The sequence below is a fragment of the Tamandua tetradactyla genome, chromosome 4, assembly GCF_023851605.1.
Source record: "Tamandua tetradactyla isolate mTamTet1 chromosome 4, mTamTet1.pri, whole genome shotgun sequence".
NCBI lineage: Eukaryota > Metazoa > Chordata > Mammalia > Pilosa > Myrmecophagidae > Tamandua > Tamandua tetradactyla.
Window position 1 is genome coordinate 118,018,197 of NC_135330.1, and position 22,550 is coordinate 118,040,746.

The 22,550-nt window shown below is 36.5% G+C and overlaps 1 protein-coding gene across 3 annotated transcripts in view; it reads right to left on the minus strand.

Annotated features, from left to right (window-relative positions):
• Positions 1–773: 773 nt before the first annotated feature.
• NAA16 (N-alpha-acetyltransferase 16, NatA auxiliary subunit) overlaps positions 774–22,550 on the minus strand; it is a 131,230-nt gene continuing 109,453 nt past the window's right edge. For all 3 annotated transcript variants that reach the window (XM_077158367.1, XM_077158366.1, XM_077158365.1), the window contains 4 exons: positions 4,791–4,889; positions 4,374–4,517; positions 2,751–2,848; positions 774–2,146 (listed from right to left, as the gene is read on the minus strand). In XM_077158367.1, coding sequence (XP_077014482.1) covers positions 1,946–2,146; positions 2,751–2,848; positions 4,374–4,517; positions 4,791–4,889 — 542 coding nt within the window. In that variant the 3' untranslated portion in view covers positions 774–1,945. The remainder of the gene's footprint in view (positions 2,147–2,750; positions 2,849–4,373; positions 4,518–4,790; positions 4,890–22,550) is intronic.

The following is a 22,550-nucleotide window of genomic DNA, read 5'->3' on the forward strand; positions in this document are numbered from 1 at the left end:
AATATCTGAGATTATGATGTACTGCAATGAGGGAAAAAATATTCAAAGAAAAATCATCTGATTATAAAGAAAAAGTAACAAACTAAAGGATTACGTTGATGAACTCAACAAACTAAAAATCTTTCTTTCAGATGAACTGAATACGTTTAAGGATAACAAAAAAAACAGTGAAATGAACAAAATCATGGGTGACATGATTCAAAGAATGTGAGCATCACTGGAATTGGAGGCAAATCCTGCAGTATCAATATTACAGTATGGCCTGTAAGGCTTGGCACCCAACAACTGTAATTTTGAAGGTTCATGTGTACACACTACAATACCGAAATCTTCTATACTTTAGAGAATATACTAAAGAAATTGCAAGATGACAGTGACACATTGTAGTCTGAGAACAGTGCATTAGAAGACGAAAGCAAAAATATGGACAATGAACATGGAAAAGCTCCAGGAAACACATGAGAGAAAGATATATGTGCAAGAGGTCCCTGCTTCAAAAAGTGTTGCGTGAATGAATATGTAGACCAATGTAGATAATTTTATCATTTTTACAAAAAGCTAATGCCATATATTTGCCATAATCAATATAAAACTAAGTTTTTCTTCCAAAAAAAAAGAATATATCTGCTAGTTGATGGTAATGATTACATTTTTTATAATTTTTTATAAACTTGAAAAGAGTTAAGACAACAAAGTTTTTACCCTTGAAAAAAAGAACATTTTGCAAAATACTTTGATAGTGTGAAACATCTAACAAAGCACAAATGAGCAACTGTGTTTAAAATAATTTATTACAGCATTATACAGGGTGGCATTATTTTACAGTGAAATTTTTTTTCTCTTAACAATTATAAATCTAAATAGGTTAGGGGGAAGAAAAATCATTTTAGTTAGAATTTTTTGTCTAAATAAAATCTCCCTTTTTGAATTTATATTTGCCTTAAATTGAAGCATTAAAATTACAAACATATTTACAGGGTTTGAAAGAACCACAAACATAATGAATGATTCCATTACTGTTTTATGTACATGACAGAATGAAGTTATCCCCCCAAAAAACACTGTTCAAAAATAGAACGTTTTATTAGTTAAACTAATGATAGTTTAAACTCTCATTTTGCTGAGGGATATAAAACACATTTAGTAGGTAATGCATGGCTGTAAGAGTAAGATGTTTTAGTATAATTTGTATTCTACCCTTTTATGCTCCCTTGAAGCACTCTCTTCAGATATAAACTACCTGGTTAATGTGATAAGAAAGCATAATTTTTGCCTATGGAACTTTAAGACTGGAAATAAATTTACCAGTGAATTTTTGCGACTGAGAGATAAACCAATCCCTACGTTCTGAATTATCTACATAAAACTGGAGTCCCTTATTCAACCAGAAAGTCTCATTTTCATGGATATTAGAAGGAAATGGTAAATCATGAAAAATTAAGGGGGGAAGTGGGCACATTAAAGTACATTTAAAATTAAACCTCTATATCTGCGAAGATAGATTCTATATTAACAGAGTTAACACCTTAAAAACTGGTGTGATTTAATTTAAAGACGCAAACATATAACAATAAAATATACCAATAAGACAAGAAATCAAAACATCTTGAAACAAGGATCTAAAGAAAACAGAGTGGCACTGTATACAGTTTAACCTAACAAATGATCATATTTATTATATGGAAGTGACAGTATTTATCACAATGCCTACAATTTAGGAGTTTAACAAAAAACTGCACAAATATAAACAGGTAATTTTAACAGATATTTATGAAAACTGGCAGAGTCAGCTAAAGAATAGAATAAACTTACAGAATTTAAAAATTCTAAGTATTTCACTTCATATCTATATTAAAATGCATTCTCAACAGAAATCCTGATCTGAAATTCATCCTTGAGTCAATAGGAGTCAACGTTTTATGAGGAGTCAACGTTTTATGAGATTTCAAATTTCATTTGCCAAGACATCATAGCTAATAGCTGTATGGTTTAGTGCTGCACTATGGCTGTCGACTTCACTCACAGCAGGCAAAAAAGCAGATGTAAAAGGAAACAGTTTATGACAGGCTGACCTATATTCTTCATATTGGGAATTACAGTTCCCAAAGCTGCCATCGAGGAGTGCCTCAGAAACCTTTATTAAAGTCTAATGAAACAAGGAAAAATATGAATTAAAAAAAGGACCTTGGTTAAGAATTATTTTAATAAGAAAATACAATTTGTTGATAAAACCAAGAGAAAGCTAAGGCAAGACCTCGGTCTGAAAAATTTTTGCTATTTACAGTAAGTGCACACCTCAAAAAAGGAACATTAAAATTCAGTTTTGCAATGTCTTTTTAAAAAAAAGCAGTAAAATTCTAATACTAAAAATAGCCTAAAAGCAGTGAATCTCTGAAACTAATCATTAAAAATGAAAGCAGCCTTTATTAACAACAAGCTCACAATTACTGACTGCTCATTCAGTCCCTTCACACAGTATTAGTTCAGTTAACCCTTGCACCAACCCCAGAGGTTAGCATGGGAAATGCTAAACCAGGTAGCATATTCATCCCCATCTTAAAAAGTAAGATAAGAAAGCTAAGAGAGGTAACTTGCATAAAATCACACAGCCAGAAACTGGTGGAACTGAGATTCAAACCAGGTATAACTCTGAAAGCCCAATTATTTAGTGTTAAGTTGTAAAGACAAGTTTTATTAGATCACTCAGAGTACAGACATTTGTAGAAATCAGCCTGTGAAAAAAATCTTACCTTTACATTTTTATCTTTTATAGTTTCATCCAGTCTAGTGGCAATAGTAATTGCTTTCTCTTGCCTTGACTTGTCCAAGAAATACATCATTTTAGCACCTGAAATACCAAGATATTTTTAAATGAGTCAACTCCTTGTCCTTACATTCACTCTGATTTACAATGACCAATGACTTTCACTGTGGTTCCAAGTGTTTAATGAGAGGTGAGCTGAAGCTCTTATGAGTTAACTGTGATATCTCTTCCCAACTCATTATTCAGCTACATCCTATTAATAAGCTTAGGGTCACAACAGAAGTATTTATAATATGGCAAGACACAACAAATCAAGGCTGTTTTGAGAGGAAGAGTTGCTCGTTAAACATTTACCAGAGAACCACTGATTTAACAATCCTTCCCTCCCAAAGAAATGATCTACTCAAAATGCAAATATGGACTACCCTGTGGCAATCAGTATTTCAGCCCAGAAAAATGAAAAAAAAAAAAAAATGATGCCCTAAAAATAGTAATTTTTTCCCTAAGGAATAAATTTTCTAAGGAAAAAATTACTGTCTAATGGGAGAGTGGTATAAGAACACAAAAATCTGTGCATACTCACAAAGAAAACAAGTAGGTTTTCAACATTATTTTTAAATAAAATCTGGTTTATATTTTCCTGTATATTATACAGTCCATTGTCTTTACTCATTTTTCTACTGGGGTTTTTAATTCATTCATTAGCACTCTCTATATCAGCTTTTCATCAGTTACTTATCTGTGAATATTTTTTCCCCCAATTAATCTCTTGAATTTCTTTATGGTGTTTTTACTTTTATGTGTCAAAAATTATCTTTTCCTTAGAAATTTCATATAATATTTAGAAAGGCATTTCCCACTTATATAATAAAGATGTTTTCTTCTATTAAGTTGTGTTCTTGAAGAGAAATTCTTATCTTCTCTTATTTTTAAAATAATTTGTTTCTTTTCCATAGATATCAGAACTGAGAAGTTTCCCCTTACAATAAGAAAGTAGATTAGGTTAAAAAATATTTAAATGCATGGCTCAAAGAAGGAGCATAGTTAATTATGTACGTACTTCATTTTGTTTCAAACTCCCTTTTTATCATTTTTATCTAGTTTTCATTTATGCTACCTTGTCATTTAATGAAATTTGTATACACTGCCTAAAATCCTCCCTGTTAAAAAGTAGGATATAAATGAATCGCAAGATAGAAAACACATAAAATAATAAAAGTACAAGAAAAAGTAAATCACTCATAACCACAACACCCAAAGACAACCACTTATATATTTCCTTTCAACCTATTTCCCATATTTTTTACATAGTTGAGATTATATTGTGTGCTCACTTCTGTACAGCATCATAAAAGTATTTATCTATTATTACAAATGCTTTAAATGATTTTAAATCACTAAGTGGTAGGTATTCTATCCTACTGCCCTACTACTGTTTCCTCTACTATTCAACAGTTATTAAATTTGCTTCCATTTTTACTTCTTCCATACCTAACACAAAATGGTATTATGTTCATGATAAGCACTGAGACAACACTTTCCCAAATGTTTCTTACCACACTCTAACATTTTTCCATAAATATTTTAATACTGGGAGCTAAATACCAACCTGAAAGTAGATGCTTAAGAGAGGTAGCATTATATTTAAGAAAATCCTCATTAAAACTTTCCAAATCCTTCTGGACAAATATTTTCTGCATTTCCTGACATAGAACTTTACTTACAATATCTGGAAGATTACTGTGATTAGACACTATAAAAAAAATAAATAAAGATTTTTATGAGAGGAGCAGTTTGTCCTTTGGGGGAAAAAATCAATTAAAATATCTTGTTTATTGTTAAATTTGATATATTCTACATATAATCAAAACAATCTCATAAAAATTCAAAAAACGAAAAAAAGTTTTGAATATAAATACATCCTAGCCTTAAAATGCACTAATTTCTAGCATTCCTTTGCTAGCATGTGTAATTTAAATACACATTTTCAATTAAATACTACAAAAATTACCATTCTAATACTTACCAGATTTAGAAAATTTAATTAGACATTCATGTAACCATGGGTTATTACTGTTGATGGCAAAAGCTCTCTTAACAGACTGCAACATTAACAGAAACTTTCCTGTGTGAGAAAAAAAATGTATAAAAATAATAGCTCAAGTTATTTTCTTCACTTTTAGTTTCACCTAAAGTTCAATAACAAAATGTAACCTGTTTAAAAGAAGTAGTCTTTTCTATAACATTTGTAAACAAAATTCAAAGCTGATAGAGCTTATTAAAGGCAGTTTTTGTTTTCTTTAGCTTAAAAAATCATGAAATGGCTTCCAGTAAACATCAACTTGTATGACTGTTGAAATTATCCTTAAAATTAATTTGATGGTACTATGTTAATCTATTACCCAACAAAAGAAACGAAAAAGAAATTGAGAGGCTTTGTGGGACTTCCAGGAAGATGGTGGAATAGGATAGGCTGAGTTCACCCCGATCGGTGAACAACTAAAGAAGTGACAGAAAAACAACCAGGATGGCAGTTCCAGGGTGTGAGTGACCAGAGAAGACAGTCTATGCTATATAGGGAGGTGGTGGACAAAAAAATGATGGAGAGAAGAGGGTGAGTGTTTTAGCCACGAATCCACCTGGTGTAAGTGGTGGTGTGCAAAAAGAAAGAAGTTCCAAAGGAGCAGGGCATTCCTGCACTACTGCCAGCCTCCACAGCTAGCTTGGGAGACCTTCCCTCTTAGCTCGCAGTCAGGAGCAACCTTGGGGAACCTGGAAGCAAAAGACTTGGCTTGCCTGCGCACACAGACCTTGTACCCAGTGCAAAATGCCTGCCCCCAATCCCTGAGACAGGCTGCTGTGGATGTCAGGTTTTGGGTAGAGATTGGGGGTCCTCCATCTGAGAGGAGAGGGAGTCACAGAATGGAGCTGCTCTGACAACTGGCTGGCAAAAGAGACTTGCTGGGTCTTGCTACTGCTTCCCCTTCCCCTGGGAGGCATGAAGCCCTTGGGCATGGATGGGTAGAGAGGCACCGTTGAGGAAATGAGCCATGATGTACCACACCACTAGGCATTTCTGGGATTGTTGAGATCAGGGGTAGCTGAAATACTCAATCCCAAAGCCCAAGGTCATCCCAAGCAGGAGCCTGGTGACCACCAGATCTGTTGGGCCTACAAGTGGATCTTCTTCCAATATACACACTGCCCTTTATGCCCAACCCCAGGGATGGCAGCTTTCAGGGTGCACCAAGACCAGCACCCTTAGCTGGACTGTACCAGGCCTCCATCCTGCTCAGTCACAAGCCAGTCAGGGAGTGGTGGGCCTGAGGGAAAGAAGTAGCCAAAGACCGTCATCTGTTGGGAAGACACGGAAAGTGTAGTCTGGCAAAACTGCCATTCTGGCTATCTTTCAACAGATCTTCAAGCAGAGTTGCATCTTCTGCATGAATCCAGGATCTTGGCTTGGCAGACAAATACTGACAATCCAAGAGCAAAAAGAGATCTTCAATGCAAACCCAAGCAAATACAAAACCATAGATAAGCAAGAGAAAATCAACTTTTAAAATAACCTTATCAAGATAATCAAATGCCCTGAAGACAACAGAAAATCAAAAGCACATGAAGATGCAAACAGATATGGCCGAGCCAATGTATCAAATTAAAACACCCAAGGAGACACAGAATTTGGAACAACTAATCAAAGACATTCATATGCATCTCCCAAATGAATTCAATGGATTGGATAATGACATAAAAGATATCAAGAAAGGCATAAAGAAGAATTTGAAAATAGTGAATCTCAAGAGACGAAAGATACTGTAGACCAAATTAAAAATACACTAGAGACACACAACAGCAGATGTGAAGAGGCAGAAGAAAGAATAAGCAAACAAGAAGAAACGACAACTGAATTCAAATGCACAAAGTAAAAATGGCAAAAAAGATGGAAAAAAATTGGAATTGGATCTTAGGGAAATCATGGCAAGAAATATAAGAATAATCAGTGTCCCAGAGGAGAAGAGTAAAGGACCAGGAAGAACAGTTGAGGAGATAATGAGGGGAAAACTTCCTAACCCTTATAAAAGACATAAATATGCAAATCAGTGAAGCCCAACGAAGCCTAAACAGAATAAATCCAAATAGACCCACTCCAAGACAAATACTAATCAGACTTTCAAAGGCTGAAGAGAAGCAGAAACTCCTGTAAGCAGGAAGAGAAAAGCGATCCATCACATACAAGGGAAGCCACATAAAACTATGTTCAAATTACTCAACAAGCACCATGGAGGCTGAGAAGATATGATATATTTTAGATACTGAATGAGAAAGACTTCCAACCAAGAATTCTTCATCCAGGAAAGTTATCCCTCAGAAGCGAGGGAGAGGGCGGGCCATGGTGGCTCAGCAGGCAGAATTCTTGCCTGCCATGCCAGAGACTCGGGTTCAGTTTTCAGTGCCTGCCCATGCAAAAAAAAAAGCGAGGGAGAGATTAAAATTTTCACAGAAAAACAAATGCTGAGAGAATTTGTTAACAAGAAACATTCCCTACAAGAAAAATTAAAAGATATTCTGTCACCTGAAATAGACGGGAAAGGAAGATCTGAAGGAGAGCACAGAATTCAAGAGTATCAGTAAGGGTGACTTAAAGGATAAAAAAGAGAAGGAGCGAAAAGAATATACAGACTGACAAATAAAAACCAAAGGATAAGATGGTAAATTTAAGAACTGCCTTTACAGTGATAATGTTGAATGTTAACAGACTAAACTAACCAATTAAAAGATACAGATCGAGAGAATGGATTAAAACTATGATCCATCCATATGCTGCAAACAAGAGAGTCATCGTAGACCCAAGGATACAAATAGATCAAAAGTGAAAAGATAGAAAGATGTTCTATGAAAGCTGTAACCAAAAGAAAGCAGGAATATCAGACACAATTGACTTTAAATGTAAAGAGGTCATAAGAGACAAGGAAGGACACCACATATTAATAAAAGGGACAATTCACCAAGAAGAAATAACAATTCTAACTATTTATGATCCCAGTCAAGGAGCTCCAAAGTACAGGAGGTAAACACTGGCAAAATTGAAGGGAACAAAAGACATTTCAACATTCAGAGTGGGAGACTTCAATATACCACTCTCCTCTTAGAACAACCAGATGGAGGATCAATAAGAAAACAGAGCACCTAAGCAATGTATAATAAATTAGACCCAATAAACAAATATAGAATGTTACACCCTAAAACACCTACAAACATGTTCATGGAATGTTTTCCAGGATAGGTCATATGCAAGTCTTAGTAAATTTAAAAAGACTGATATTATTCAAAGCACCTTCTGTGACTACAATAGAATGAAAATGGAAATCAATAACTACAAAGAACCAGAACTTTTACAAATATACAAAGATTAAATAACACACACTTAAACAATCACTGGGTCAAAAAAAGTGCTAGGGAAATAAGTGAATATCTTCAGATGAATAAAAATAAAAACACGGCATATCAGAACTTATGGATGTAGCAAAGGCAGTGTGCTGAGAGGGAAATTTGTTGCCTAAAGGCCTATATTTAAAAAGTAAGAACAAAACCTGAAGACTTCATCTCCCACCTAAAGGAAACTAGACAAAGAATAGCAAACTAAACCCAAAGCAAATAGAAGAAGAGAAATAACAAAGATTAAAACAGATATAAATGAATTAAGAACAAAAAAAAAAAAAAACAGAATCAACAAAATCAAAGTTAATTCTTTGACAAAATAAAACACTGTTGGACCCCCAGTTAGGCTGATAAAGAAAAGAAGAGAGAGGGTATAAATAAACAAAATCAGAAATGAAAGGGAGGTCATTACCAGGGGCCCTAAAAAAATTTTAAAAAAAAATCATAACAGAATACTATGAATAACTATACACTAATCACTAGATAACTTAGATGAAATGGACAAATTCCTAGAAACACACGAACAACCAACACTGACTTAAGAAAGAAGTAGAAGATCTCAGCAAACCAATCACAACTAAAGAGGTTCAATCATTCATCAAAAAAAATTCTCCTACAAAAAAAGCCCAAGGCCAAATGCCTTCACAGGGGGAATTTTACCAAACATTCCAAAAAGAACTGACACCTAACCTGCTCAAACTCTTACAAAACACTGAGGAAAAAGGAACAATACCTAAGTCAATTTATGAAGATAACACTCTAACACCAAACCAGATAAAGATGCTACAAAAGAGGAAAACTATAGGCCAGTCCCCTGAATGAATTACAGATGCAAGAATTCTCAAAAAAATACTTTCAGATAAAATCCAACGACACATTACAAGAATTATACACCACAGAGTGATGCCCCAATGAATCCCAGAGTGATTTGATCAGTGAGTGGTAAAGTATTTGCAAGCCCCCTTCGGAGAATGGTGAGAACAGGGAAAAATTCAACTTCCCCAAGACGAATTCTTGATATTCTCACAAGCAGTGTGGACAACCAAAGCTACAGGCTGAGCCCCCAGTCTTGGGGTTTGTTCATATAAAACTTAACCCCACAAAGGATAGGTCAAGTCTACTTAAAATTTAGGCCTAAGAGTCACCCCCAAGAGAGCCTCTTTTGTTGCTCAGATGTGGCCTCTCCCTCCAGCCAACATAACGAGCAGTCTAGCCACCCTCCCCCTCTCTGCGTGGGACATGACTCCCAGTGGTGTGGACCTTCCTGGCAATGTGGGACAGAGATCCTGGAATGAGCTGAGACTCAGCATCAAGGGACTGAGAATAACCCTAGAATGAGCTGAGAATTAACATCACAGGATTGAGAGAGCCTTCTCGACCAAAAGGGGGAAGAGTGAAATGAGACTAAGTGTCAATGGCTGAGAGATTCCAAACAGAGTCGAGAGGTCATCCTGGAGGTTATTCTTATGCATTAAATAGATATCACTTTGTTGTTCAAGATGTAGTGGAGAGACTGGAGGGAACTGCCTGAAAATGTAGAGCTGTGTTCCAGTAGCCATGTTTCTTGATGATGACTGAACAATGATATAGCTTTCACAATGTGACTCTGTGAATGTGAAAACCTTGTGTCTGATGCTCCTTTTATCTACCGTATCAACAAACGAGTAGAACATATGGAATAAAAATAAATAATAGGGGGAACAAATGTTAAAATAAATTTAGTTTGAAATGCTAGTGGTAAATGAAAGCGAGGGGTAAGGGGTATGGTATGCTAAAAAAAAAAAAAAAAGAATTATACACCACAACCTAGTGGGGTTTATACAAGAAATGCAAAAGTATTCCAATACAAGAAAATCAGTCAATGTAAAACAACAAAATAACAAATCAAAAGAGAAAACTTACATGATCACCTTGATTGTTGGGAAGAAGCATCTAACAAAATTCCACATCCTTTTCTGATAAAAAAAATCTCAAAAGGTAGGAATCGAAAAGAACTTCCTCAATATAATAAGGCATATATGAAAAACTCACAGCCATCATCATACTTAACAGTGAAAGACTAAAAGCCTTCCACTAAGACCGGGAATGAGACATGGATGTCCAGTGTCATCACTATTATTCAACATTGTGCTAGAAGTTCTAGTTAGAACAATCAGACAAGAAAAAGAAATAAAAGATAGGCAAATTAGAAAGAATTAGTAAAACTTTATTTGCAGATGACATGCTACTATACTTGGAAAACCCTGGGAAATCTACAACAAAGTTACTTGAGCTAATAAACTCAGCAAGGTGGCTGGATATAAGATTAACATACAAAACCCAGTAATGTTTCTATACACAAGCAATGACCTGAAGAGACAATTAAGGTAAAAATCTATTCAAAATAGCAACAAAAAATCAAGTATTTAGAAACAAACTTAACCAGGGATGTAAACAACCTGTACACAGAAAACTACAAAACAATGCTAAAAGAAATCAAGGAAGATCTAAATAGGTGGAAAGACATTCCATGTTCAGGGATAGGAAGGTTAAATGTTGTTAAGATATCAAGTCTACTAAAATTGATCTACAGATTCAATGCAATACCAATCAAAATTCCAACAACCTACATTAAAGACCTGGAAAAGCTAGCTTCCAGACTTGGAAAAGCTAGTAATCAAAATTTTTTAAAAGGGAAAGTGACCTCAAATAGCTAAAAATAACCTAACAAAGAATGAAGCAGGAGAACTAATGCTTCCTGATTTTAAAGTTTATTATAAAACCACAGTGGTCAAAACCACATGGTGCTGGCTCAAAGAAAGAAATATTGATCAATGGAATAGAATTTAGAGAATGGAAATAGACTACCACGTCTATCGTCAACTGATCATCAACAAGGTCCCTAAATCCACTGAACTGAGAAAGAATAGTCTTTTCAATAAATGGGCCTGGGAGAACAGGATATCAATAGCCAAAAGAATGAGAGAGGACTCCTACCTTACACCCTATAAAAAATTAACTCAGGTTTCTGGGTCAACATGGGGGCTTAACAATGGGCGCATTTTAGTCCGTCCTCCAGAACAACTACGAAATAACCAGAGACAGTACAGAACAGCTCCTGGGGCCACATCAGTGACCAGACACACAGTGTACCCCAGTCTGGACCAGCTGCGAGCCCAAAACAGAACTGTGAGTTCCCAAAGCTGCAGTGGTCGGTGCCCCTCCCCCACAGGCTGCTTCCCAGAGGGGAAAGGAAAGGAAATATACCAGCAGCAGGGACTGAGCACAATTAAATGCCAATTGTGGAATTAATTAACAAATTCTGACTACTAAAAATAGGCCCCCAGCTTAGGTGAACCTGATCAAAGTGGAGGTTGCTCATTTTAGCCCCGGCGTCAAGGGGGCAGGGTTGACAGAAAATGGGGGGAAAAAAAGGAGGAAACAGAGGTTTTTGTGGCTGTGTTTCTACAAAGGCTTGACTGTCTTTGGATATAGCAGCAGGACTTCTCAGGCTGCAGCTGTTGCAGGCATAGGCAGAAGTGAACTCTTTTGAGGGCCTGTCTGGAGCCTGTGCCTTCCCCAAAGGAGGGGTGAAGCCCAACTCAAGTGGATTCTCTCTCTCAAGGAATTCAGACACCAGGCCTTGGTAATTTGAAGCCATTCAAACCAGCCTACCTAGCAATGAACAAGCGGAGGGGGATATCAAGAAACGAATCCCATTTACAATTGCAACTAAAAGAATAAAATACCTAGGAATAAATTTAACTAAAGAGACAAAAAACCTATACAAAGAAAACTACAAAAAACTGTTAAAAGAAATCACAGAAGACCTAAATAGATGGAAGGGCATACCGTGTTCATGGATTGGAAGATTAAATATAGTTAAGATGTCAATCCTACCTAAATTGATTTACAGATTCAATGCAATACCAATCAAAATCCCAACAACTTATTTTTCAGAAATAGAAAAACCAATAAGCAAATTTATCTGGAAAGGCAGGGTGCCCCGAATTGCTAAAAACATCTTGAGGAAAAAAAACAAAGCTGGAGGTCTCATGCTGCCTGACTTTAAGGCGTATTATGAAGCCACAGTGGTCAAAACAGCATGGTATTGGCATAAAGATAGATATATCGACCAATGGAATCGAATAGAGTGCTCAGATATAGACCCTATCATCTATGGACATTTGATCTTTGATAAGGCAGTCAAGCCAACTCACCTGGGACAGAACAGTCTCTTCAATAAATGGTGCCTAGAGAACTGGATATCCATATGCAAAAGAATGAAAGAGGACCCGTATCTTACACCCTATACAAAAGTTAACTCAAAATGGATCAAAGATCTAAACATTAGGTCTAAGACCATAAAACAGTTAGAGGAAAATGTAGGGAGATATCTTATGAAACTTAAAATTGGAGGCGGTTTTATGGACCTTAAACCTAAAGCAAGAGTACTGAAGAAGGAAACAAATAAACGAGAGCTCCTCAAAATTAAACACTTTTGTGCATCAAAGAACTTCATCAAGAAAGTAGAAAGACAGCCTACACAATGGGAGAAAATATTTGGAAATGACATATCAGATAAAGGTCTAGTATCCAGAATTTATAAAGAGATTGTTCAACTCAACAACAAAAAGACAGCCAACCCAATTACAAAATGGGAAAAAGACTTGAACAGACACCTCTCAGAAGAGGAAATACAAATGGCCAAAAGGCACATGAAGAGATGCTCAATGCCCCTGGCCATTAGAGAAATGCAAATCAAAACCACAATGAGATATCATCTCACACCCACCAGAATGGCCATTATCAACAAAACAGAAAATGACAAGTGCTGGAGAGGATGCGGAGAAAGAGGCACACTTATCCACTGTTGGTGGGAATGTCAAATGGTGCAACCACTGTGGAAGGCAGTTTGGCGGTTCCTCAAAAAGCTGAATATAGAATTGCCATAAGACCCAGCAATACCATTGCTAGGTATCTACTCAAAGGACTTAAGGGCAAAGACACAAACGGACATTTGCACACCAGTGTTTATAGCAGCGTTATTTACAATTGCAAAGAGATGGAAACAGCCAAAATGTCCATCAACAGACAAGTGGCTAAACAAAGTGTGGTATATACATACGATGGAATATTATGCAGCTTTAAGACAGAATAAACTTATGAAGCATATAATAACATGGATGGACCTAGAGAACATTATGCTGAGTGAGTCTAGCCAAAAACTAAAGGACAAATACTGTATGGTCCCACTGATGTGAACAGACATTTGAGAATAAACTTGGAATATGTGATTGGTAACAGAGTCCAGCAGGAGTTAGAAACAGGGTAAGATAATGGGTGATTGGAGCTGAAGGGATACAGACTGTGCAACAGGACTAGATACAAAAACTCAAAAATGGACAACACAATAATACCTAATTGTAAAGTAATCATGTTAAAACACTGAATGAAGCTGCATCCGAGCTATAGGTTTTTGTTTTGTTTTGTTTTTACTATTATTACTTTTATTTTTTTCTCTATATTAACATTCTATATCTTTTTCGGTTGTGTTGCTAGTTCTTCTAAACCGATACAAATGTACTAAGAAACGATGATCATGCATCTATGTGATGATGTTAAGAATTACTGATTGCATATGTAGAATGGTATGATTTCTAAATGTTGGGTTAATTTCTTTTTTTCCGTTAATTAATAAAAAAATAAATAAATAAATAAACCTCAACTTTTGTTAAAAAAAAAAAAAAAACCAGCCTACAACCTCTCCACCACGCCCCCAGCAAGGAGAGTCCACTAAAGTTAAACGTATTGCATCATCTTATGCTGGTGGGGCCTGCAGGCAGACAAGCCCCACATACTGGGCAGGATAAGAAAAACAGAGCCCAGAGATTTCATAGGAAAGTCTTTCAACCTGTTGGGTCTCACCCTCAGGGAAAACCGACGCAGGTGACTCTTTCCTCCTGATAGGAGGCCACTTTGGTCTGGGAAAATCCGGCTGGGGTCTAAAATATCTAAGTAGACCCTCCTAAGGGTGGGGAGGAAAGGCACCATACAAGCAGGGCAAGAAACAAGAAAACAAGAACTTAAAAATTCTCCTCTGTTAAACAAAACTTAAGCTAGAGGTCCAGATAAAGCTGAACTGAATGTCAAAGAACAGATAGACAACAAATTCACTCAGCAAGAAAACCCTAGGTAAAAGAAGTGAAAGCAATCTCCAGAATAAACTAATTAAGGTAATTAAATGCCTAGATGCCAGCAAAAAATAACAAATCACACTAGGAAAACTGAAGATATGGCCCAGTCAAAGGAACAAACCAACAATACAAATGACATACAGGAGCTGAAACAATTAATTCAGAATATACAAACAGACATGGAAAACCTCATCAAAATCCAAATCAATGAATTGAGGGAGGATATAAAGAAGGCAAGGAAAGAACAAAAAGAAGAAACTGAAAGTTTGAAAAAACAAATCACAGAACTTATGGGAATGAAAGGCAAGGTAGAAGAGATGAAAAAAACAACGGAAACCTACAATGGTAGATTTCAAGAGACAGAACATAGGATTTCTGAACTGGAGGATGGAACATCTGAAATTCGACAAGAAACAGAAAATACAGGGAAAAAATGGAAAAATATGAGCAGGGACTCAGGGAGTTGAAAGACAATATGAAGCACATGAATATACATGTTGTGGTTATCCCAGAAGGAGAAGAGAAGGGAAAAGGAGGAGAAAAACTAATGGAGGAAATTATCACTGAAAATTTCCCAACTCTTAAGAAAGACTTAAAATTACAGATCCAAGAAGTGCAGAGTACCCCAAAGAGAATAGATCCAAATAGACATACTCCAAGACATTTATTAATCAGAATGTCAGATGTCAAAGAGAAAGAGAGGATCTGAAAGCAGCAAGAGAAAAGCAATCCATTACATACAAGGGAAGCCCAATAAGACTATGCGTAGATCTCTCAGCAGAAACCATGGAGGCGAGAAGACAGTGGGATGATATATTTAAACTATTAAAAGAGAAAAACTGCCAACCAAGAATTCTATATCCAGCAAAATTGTCCTTCAAAAATGAGGGAGAACTTAAAACATTTTCAGACAAAAAATCACTGAGAGAATTTGTGATCAAGAGACCAGCTCTGCAAGAAATACTAAAAGGAGCACTAGAGACAAATATGAAGACAGAAGAGAGAGATGTGGAGAAGAGTGTAGAAAGGAAGACTATGAGTAAAGGTAAAAAGAAGGAAAATTAGATAAGACATATGAAATCCAGAAGGCAAAATAGTAGAAGAAAGTACTACCCATGCAGTAATAACACTGAATGTTAATGGATTAAACTCTCCAATCAAAAGACATAGTCTGGCAGAATGGATTAAAAAACAGGACCCATCTATATGCTGTCTCTACTCAAAGGACACAAAGCCCAAGGACACAAATGGACATTTACACACGAATGTTTACAGCAGCATTATTTACAAATACCCAGAGATGGAAGGAGCCAAAATGTCCATCAACAGAGAGTTGGCTAAACAAACTGTGGCATATACATACGATGGAATATTATGCAGCTGTAAGACAGAATAAAGTTATGAAGTATGTAACAACATGAATGGACCTTAAGGACATCATGCTGAGAGTGATTAGCCAGAAATAAAAGGACAAATACTGTATGGTCTCACTGATATGAACTGACATTAGTAAATAAACTTGGAATATTTCATTGTAACAGAGACCATCAGAAGATAGAAATAGGGTAAGATATTGGGTAATTGCGGCTGAAGGGATACAGATTGTACAATAGGACTGAATATAAAAACTCAGAAATGGACAGCACAATATTACCTAACCGTAATACAATTATGCTAAAACAATGAATAAAGCTGCATATGAGAATGACAGAGGGAGGAGGGCTGGGGCATAAATGAAATCACAAAGAAAGATAGATGATAAAGATTTTGATGGTATAATCTAGGAATGCCTAGAGTGTATAATGATAGTGACTAAATGTACAAATTTAAAAAATGTTTTCGCATGAGGAAGAACAAAGGAATGTCATTACTGCAGTGTGCTGAAAATAGATGGTACTTAATATTTTAGAATTTCAACTAATGTGTGAGACTAAAGCAAAAAATGTTTATTTGGTACAAATCTATACTTTGACTAGTGCATCTCCTAATATAACTTATGTAGATAGTTGATTGAACACCTTAAGTACATGGAACTTTGTATAGAACATAAGATTTTGTTGGTTTGTCCAGGTGATGCCCTGATGAATCCCAGAGTGATTTGATCAGTAAGTGGAAAAGTATTTGCAAAGTCCCCTTCGGGGAATGGTGAGAACAGGGGAAAACTCAACTTCCCCAAGTTGAATTCTTGATATTCTCACAAGCAGTGTGGGCAACCAAAGCTACAGGCTAGACCCCAGTCTTGGGGTTTGTTCATATGAAACTTAACCCCACAAGGGATAGGTCAAGCCTACTTAAAATTAGGCCTAAGAGTCACCCCCAGGAGAACCTCTTTTGTTGCTCAGATGTGGCCTCTCTCTCCAGCGAACACAGTAAGCAGACTCACCACCCTCCGCCATCTACATGGGACATGACTCCCAGGGGTGTGGACCTTCCTGGCAACGTGGGACAGAAATCCCAGAATGAGCTGAGATTCAGCATCAAGGGATTGAGAAAAACCCTAGAATGAGGTGAGACCCAGCATCAAGGGATTGAGAAAACCTTCTCGAACAAAAGGGGGAAGAGTGAAATGAGACTAAGTGTCAATGGCTGAGAGATTCCAAACAGAGTTGAGAGGTTATCCTGGAGGTTATTCTTACGCATTAAGTAGATATCACCTTGTTAACCAAGATCTAACAGAGAGGCTGGAGGGAACTGCCTGAAAACGTAGAGCTGTGTTCCAGTAGCCATGTTTCTTGATGATGATTGAATAATGATATACCTTTCCCAAGGTGACTGTATGATTGTGAAAACCTTGTGTCTGATGCTCCTTTTATCTACCTTATCAACAGACAAGTAGAACATATGGAATAAAAGTAAATAATAGGGGGAACAAATGTTAAAATAAATTTAGTTTAAAATGCTAGTGATTAATGAAAGCGAGGGGTAAGGGGTATGGTATGCATAATCTTTTTTTTTCCTCTGTTATCGTTTTCTTTTTCTGTTGTCTTTTTATTTCTTTTTCTGAATTGATGCAAATGTTCTAAGAAATGATGAACATGTAACTATGTGATGATATTGAGAATTAACTGATTATATGTGTAGAACAGAATATGTTAATGTTTTTGTTTGTTCTTAATTTTTTTAAATTAATAAATAAATTTAAAAATAAAAAAAATTAATGTGAATCAAAAATCTAAATATGAGACCCTAAAATTCCTAGAAAAAAATATAGGGAAACACCTTTAGACATAATAATAGGAGATTGCTTCTTAAACTTTACACCCAAAATACCAGCAACAAAGAAAAAATAAATGGGAACTCCTCCAAATCAAATGCTCGATCAGATAAAATATTCGGAAACCACATAACAGATTAGGGTTGATATCCAGTATATATAAAGAAATTATACAACTGAAAACAAACAAACAAACAAACAAAAAACAGCCTGAGTATAATACAGGCAAAAGATATGAACAGACTTTTTTCAGAAGAAGATGTACAAATAGTTATAAAACACACTAAGAAATGTTCATCTTCATTAGCTATAAGGGAAATGCAAATTAAAACTACAATGAGATCGCACACGTATAAAAATGGCTGCTATTAAGCAAACAGGAAAAAAAACAAAACAGGAAACTACAAATGTTGGAGAGGATGCGGAGAATTTGGAACAATTATTCACTGACGGTGGGAAAGTATAATGGTACAGCTGCTGTGGAAGACAATTTGGCAGTTTCTCAGAAAACAATATATAAAGTTGTCCTATGACCCAACAATACTACTACCTGGAATATACCCAGAAGAGCTGAAAGCAGTGATACGAACAAACATCTGCTCCTTGATATTCACAGAGGCATTATTCACAACTGTCAAAAGATGGAAATAGTCCAAGTGCCCATCAACAGACACATGGATAACCAAGATGCTATATATGCACACAGTGGAATATTATGCAACAGTAAGATAAAATGATGTCTTGAAACACATGACAACAAGGATAAACCTTGAGGACAATAGAGTGAAATAAGCCAGACACAAAAGGATAGACGCTGTAAGATTTCTCTAATATGACCCTAGTAAAGGCAAACTCAGAGTCTTATAATGTAGAATGTAGAGGAACTGGAGATACACATAAGATAGAAAAAGGTGATCAACTGCCTAATGAGGGTGAACTTAAATGTATGGGAATGGATAAAAGTGATGGTAGTTCATTACAAGTTCTTAAGTAATATTGCCATATTGAAGGTGAATATGATTGAAAAAGGTTGTTTAGAGCCATGTATCTCACTGATTAACACTACAGATATAAATAAGCTCTTACATGAACTACTTCAAGGGTATGAATTTTGTACAAAGAGTCAATAATAAAGGGGTGTGCCTATTTGAAACTATAATGTACCCCAAAAAAGACATGTTTCAATCCTGATATAAACTTGTGGAGCCAGACCTAGGGTGCTAAACATTGACTGGATTGATTCCATGGAGATGTGACACACCCAGTTGTGGGTGTGACTTTTTAATTAGATTATTTCCATGGAGATGTGACACATCCAACTGTGGGTATAGTCTTTTGATTAGATGGAGATGTGGCTCCACCCATTCAAGGTGGGTCTTGATTAGTTTAACAGAGACCTTTGAAAGGGGAAAGATTTTGGAAAAACTTCAGATGCAGATACATGGAGAACAGTTGCTTCAGAGCTAACAGAGAAATGGATATTTGGTGGTGCTTGGAATGCTGACAGAGAGCAGATGCCTAGACACAGGCAGAGCCCAGAAAATGTCACCATGTGCCTTCCCAAGAGATAATAAGCAAGCCAGAACCTGGAGTGAGCCAAGGGAAACCAAGAGATGAAACCCAGCCCCGAAAAGCCAAGTGAGGAACCACCACAGGAAACAGGCTGAAAGCCATGGAGTTCAGGAACATGGGCCAGCAGGTGCCAGACACGTGCCTTCCTAACTGATATAAGTCTTCCAGATGGCATCACTCTTTCTTGAGTGAAGGCAACCTCTTATTGTACCTTAATTTGTACATTTTCATTGCATTAGAACTCTAAGCTTGTAATAAATTTCTTTTTTAAAAGACATTCTATATCTGGTATATTGCATTCTGGCAGCTTTAACAAACCAAAACAATGGGTATCAGAGAAAAGTATTATTGCATGCTATGGCCTATATTTAATAGGAAGACATCACCAGTATCACAGCAACACCATGGGTAAATAATTGGGGGACAGGGAGGAGGACAAAAGTTAAGGGGTGTTTTGGATCTTCTCTTTGGTGAGGGTGTGTTTATTTTCTTTAGAGCAACAAAAATTGTCTAAAATTCAGAGTACCGATGATTGTACAACTAAGTGAGGATAATGTGAAACATGGGATTGTTTACTTTGGACATTATACGTAAGCATAACGGATGGAGATGGCTGAAGGATAAACCGACTGTGAAGTAAAAAGCTGAACTGTGGTGTATACATATGATGGAATATTCTGCAGCTACAGAAAGGAATAAAGTCATGAGGCATGCAATAAGGTGAATGAACCTTGGGGACCTTATGTGGTACAAAATAAGCTAGAAACAAAAGGACAAATATTATATGGTCTCTTTTAGAAAATACTTAAAGAAAATTGCAGCCTAGATTGTAAGCTCTGATAGCAGTCACACAGTCCAGAACCATAAATGGTATTTCTAGATTCTGAAATGCTGTGCTATATATGCATAACCAGGTATCTCCCTGGAACTTTGGCTATCTGTGTCATACCTAAGACTCAGAGGTGGAGTCCTGCAGCTCTAAAAGTCAGCCTTGCTACATACAACAACTGTTAAACCGAAAAAGAGATCAGCCTTCAATTAGAGATAAGAATGAAGCCAGAGTCCCCTTGGGGGAATGGTGAGAAAGGGGTAAAAATTCAACTTCCCCATTTGGAGAAATCCTGATATTCTCGCAAGCAGTGAGGTCAACCAAATCAATAGGCTGAGCCCTCAATCTTGGAATTTGTTCATATGAAACTTATCCCCACAAAGGATAGGCTAAGCCTACTAAAAATTAGGCCTAAGAGTTACTCCCAGAGAACCTCTTTTGCTGCTCAGATGTGGCCTATCTCTTTCTCAGCCAATACAGCAAGCAAACTCACTGCCCTCCCCCTCTCTATGTGGGATATGACTCCCATGGGTGTAAACCTCCCTGGCAACATGGGACAGAAATCCTAGAATGAGCTGAGACTCAGTATCAAGGGATTGAGAAAACCTTGACTGAAAGGGGGAAGAGAGAAATGAGACAAAATAAAGTGTCAATGGCTGAGAGATTTCAAACAGATTTGAGAGGTTATTCTGGAGGTTATTCTTACGCATTATACAGATATACCATTTTTAGTTTAAGGTGTATTAGAGAGGCTAGAGGGAAGTGCCTGAAATTGTACAGCTGTGTTCCAGAAGCCATGTTTCTTACAGATGACTGTATAATGATACAGCATTCACAATGTGACTGTGTGATTGTGAAAACCTTTTATCTGATGCTCCTTTTATCTGCAGTATAGACAGATGAGTAAAACACACAGATTAAAAATAAATAATAAGTGGAAGAAATGTTAAAATAAATTGAGTAGATTGAAATACTAGTGATCAGTGAAAGGGAGTGGTAAGGGGTATAGAAAAAAAATAGGGGGAACAAAGGTTAAAATATATTGGGTAGATGGAAATACTAGCAGTTAATGAGAGGGAGGGGTAAGGGGTACAGTATGTATTAAGTTTTTTCTTTTTATTTCTTTTTCTGGAGTGATGCAAATGTTCTAAGAAATGATCATGGTAATGAATATACAACTATGTGATGATATTGTGAGTCACTGATTACATGCCAAGAATGGAATGTTCATATGTTAAGAATGTTCATGTTTGTATGTTGTCATGTTTTGTCAATAAAAATAAAACAAAAGAATGAAGGCAATCTGGTTGGCACTAACATAAATCAGAATATAGGAGTAAGGATGACATTGTGTGTATTTTAGAACTTCATCTATTATATGAGACTAAAGGAGGAGAGATTTATTTCATTCAAAACCTAAATTTTCTATAGCACACAATCTAATTCAACCTGTTTGGATAGTTCATTTCAACAACTCAAATATATGGAGCCCAGAATGGGAATGAGGGCTTATAATTCTGTATAGCTTAATGTAATACCCAGATACATCCCAGAGTATGTTGGGCAGATAATTTCAAAATATTGGCAAAGTTCCCTGAGGGCCTGGAGAAAAAAATATGGAACTATTAAACTTTTCCACCTGGAAACCTTGGAAACTCTCTCAAACACTAGGGACTCCCAAGTTATCAGACCAAGCCACAGCCAGGCCTTTGATCTTAAGGATTGCACTTACAGAACTTATTTCTATAACAGAGAAGTTCAGCCTACCAATAATTATACATTCGAGTTACTTGCAGAGAACCTCTTTTGTTGCTCAGATGTAGTCGATCTCTCTCTCTCTCTCTCTCTCTCTCTCTAAGCCCAATTCTGCAAGTAAAATCATAACCACCCCCCTCCATGGGACATAATGTCCAGGGGTGTGAGTCTCCCTGGCAACGTGGGACATGACTCCCAGGGATGAGACTGGCTCTGGTACCTTGGGATTGAGAACACCTTCCTGACCAAAAAGGGGGAAAGAAATGTAACAAAATAAGGTATCAGTGGCTAAGGGATTCCAAACAGAATTGAGAGGTTATTCTAGAGGCTACTCTTAGGCAAGCTTAAGCTAGATATTATTAATTGCCATGGTCTGCCAACCCCCCACCAACATTATTCTTGTTAACCCTAAAACACAGGGCTATATCTGAGATCCTACAAAGGCTGCATGCACTAAGTTTACTTTTCAGAACTGTCTGATGGTTCCTGGGCCAGAAAATCCCTGAAACCCAGAGAGGCCAGCATCTCCAAGAACATCAACCAGTTCCATCCTTCTATCTCATATTGTTGATACTTCTTTTCAACATGAAAAAAGTTAGAATGGGCATAACCCAAATATCCTTAAACACTGGGAAAAGGATCAAAGTAGAAGGAAGAGTTATAACAGAGAACTTAGAATTTAACAAATGAGTATGACTACTGAATCATTATACTGATAGTTCTTTTTAGTCTCCAGTATCTTGGAGCATGTACAAGGAAAAACCTAAAATTATGTAACTGTAACCCATACCAAATTTG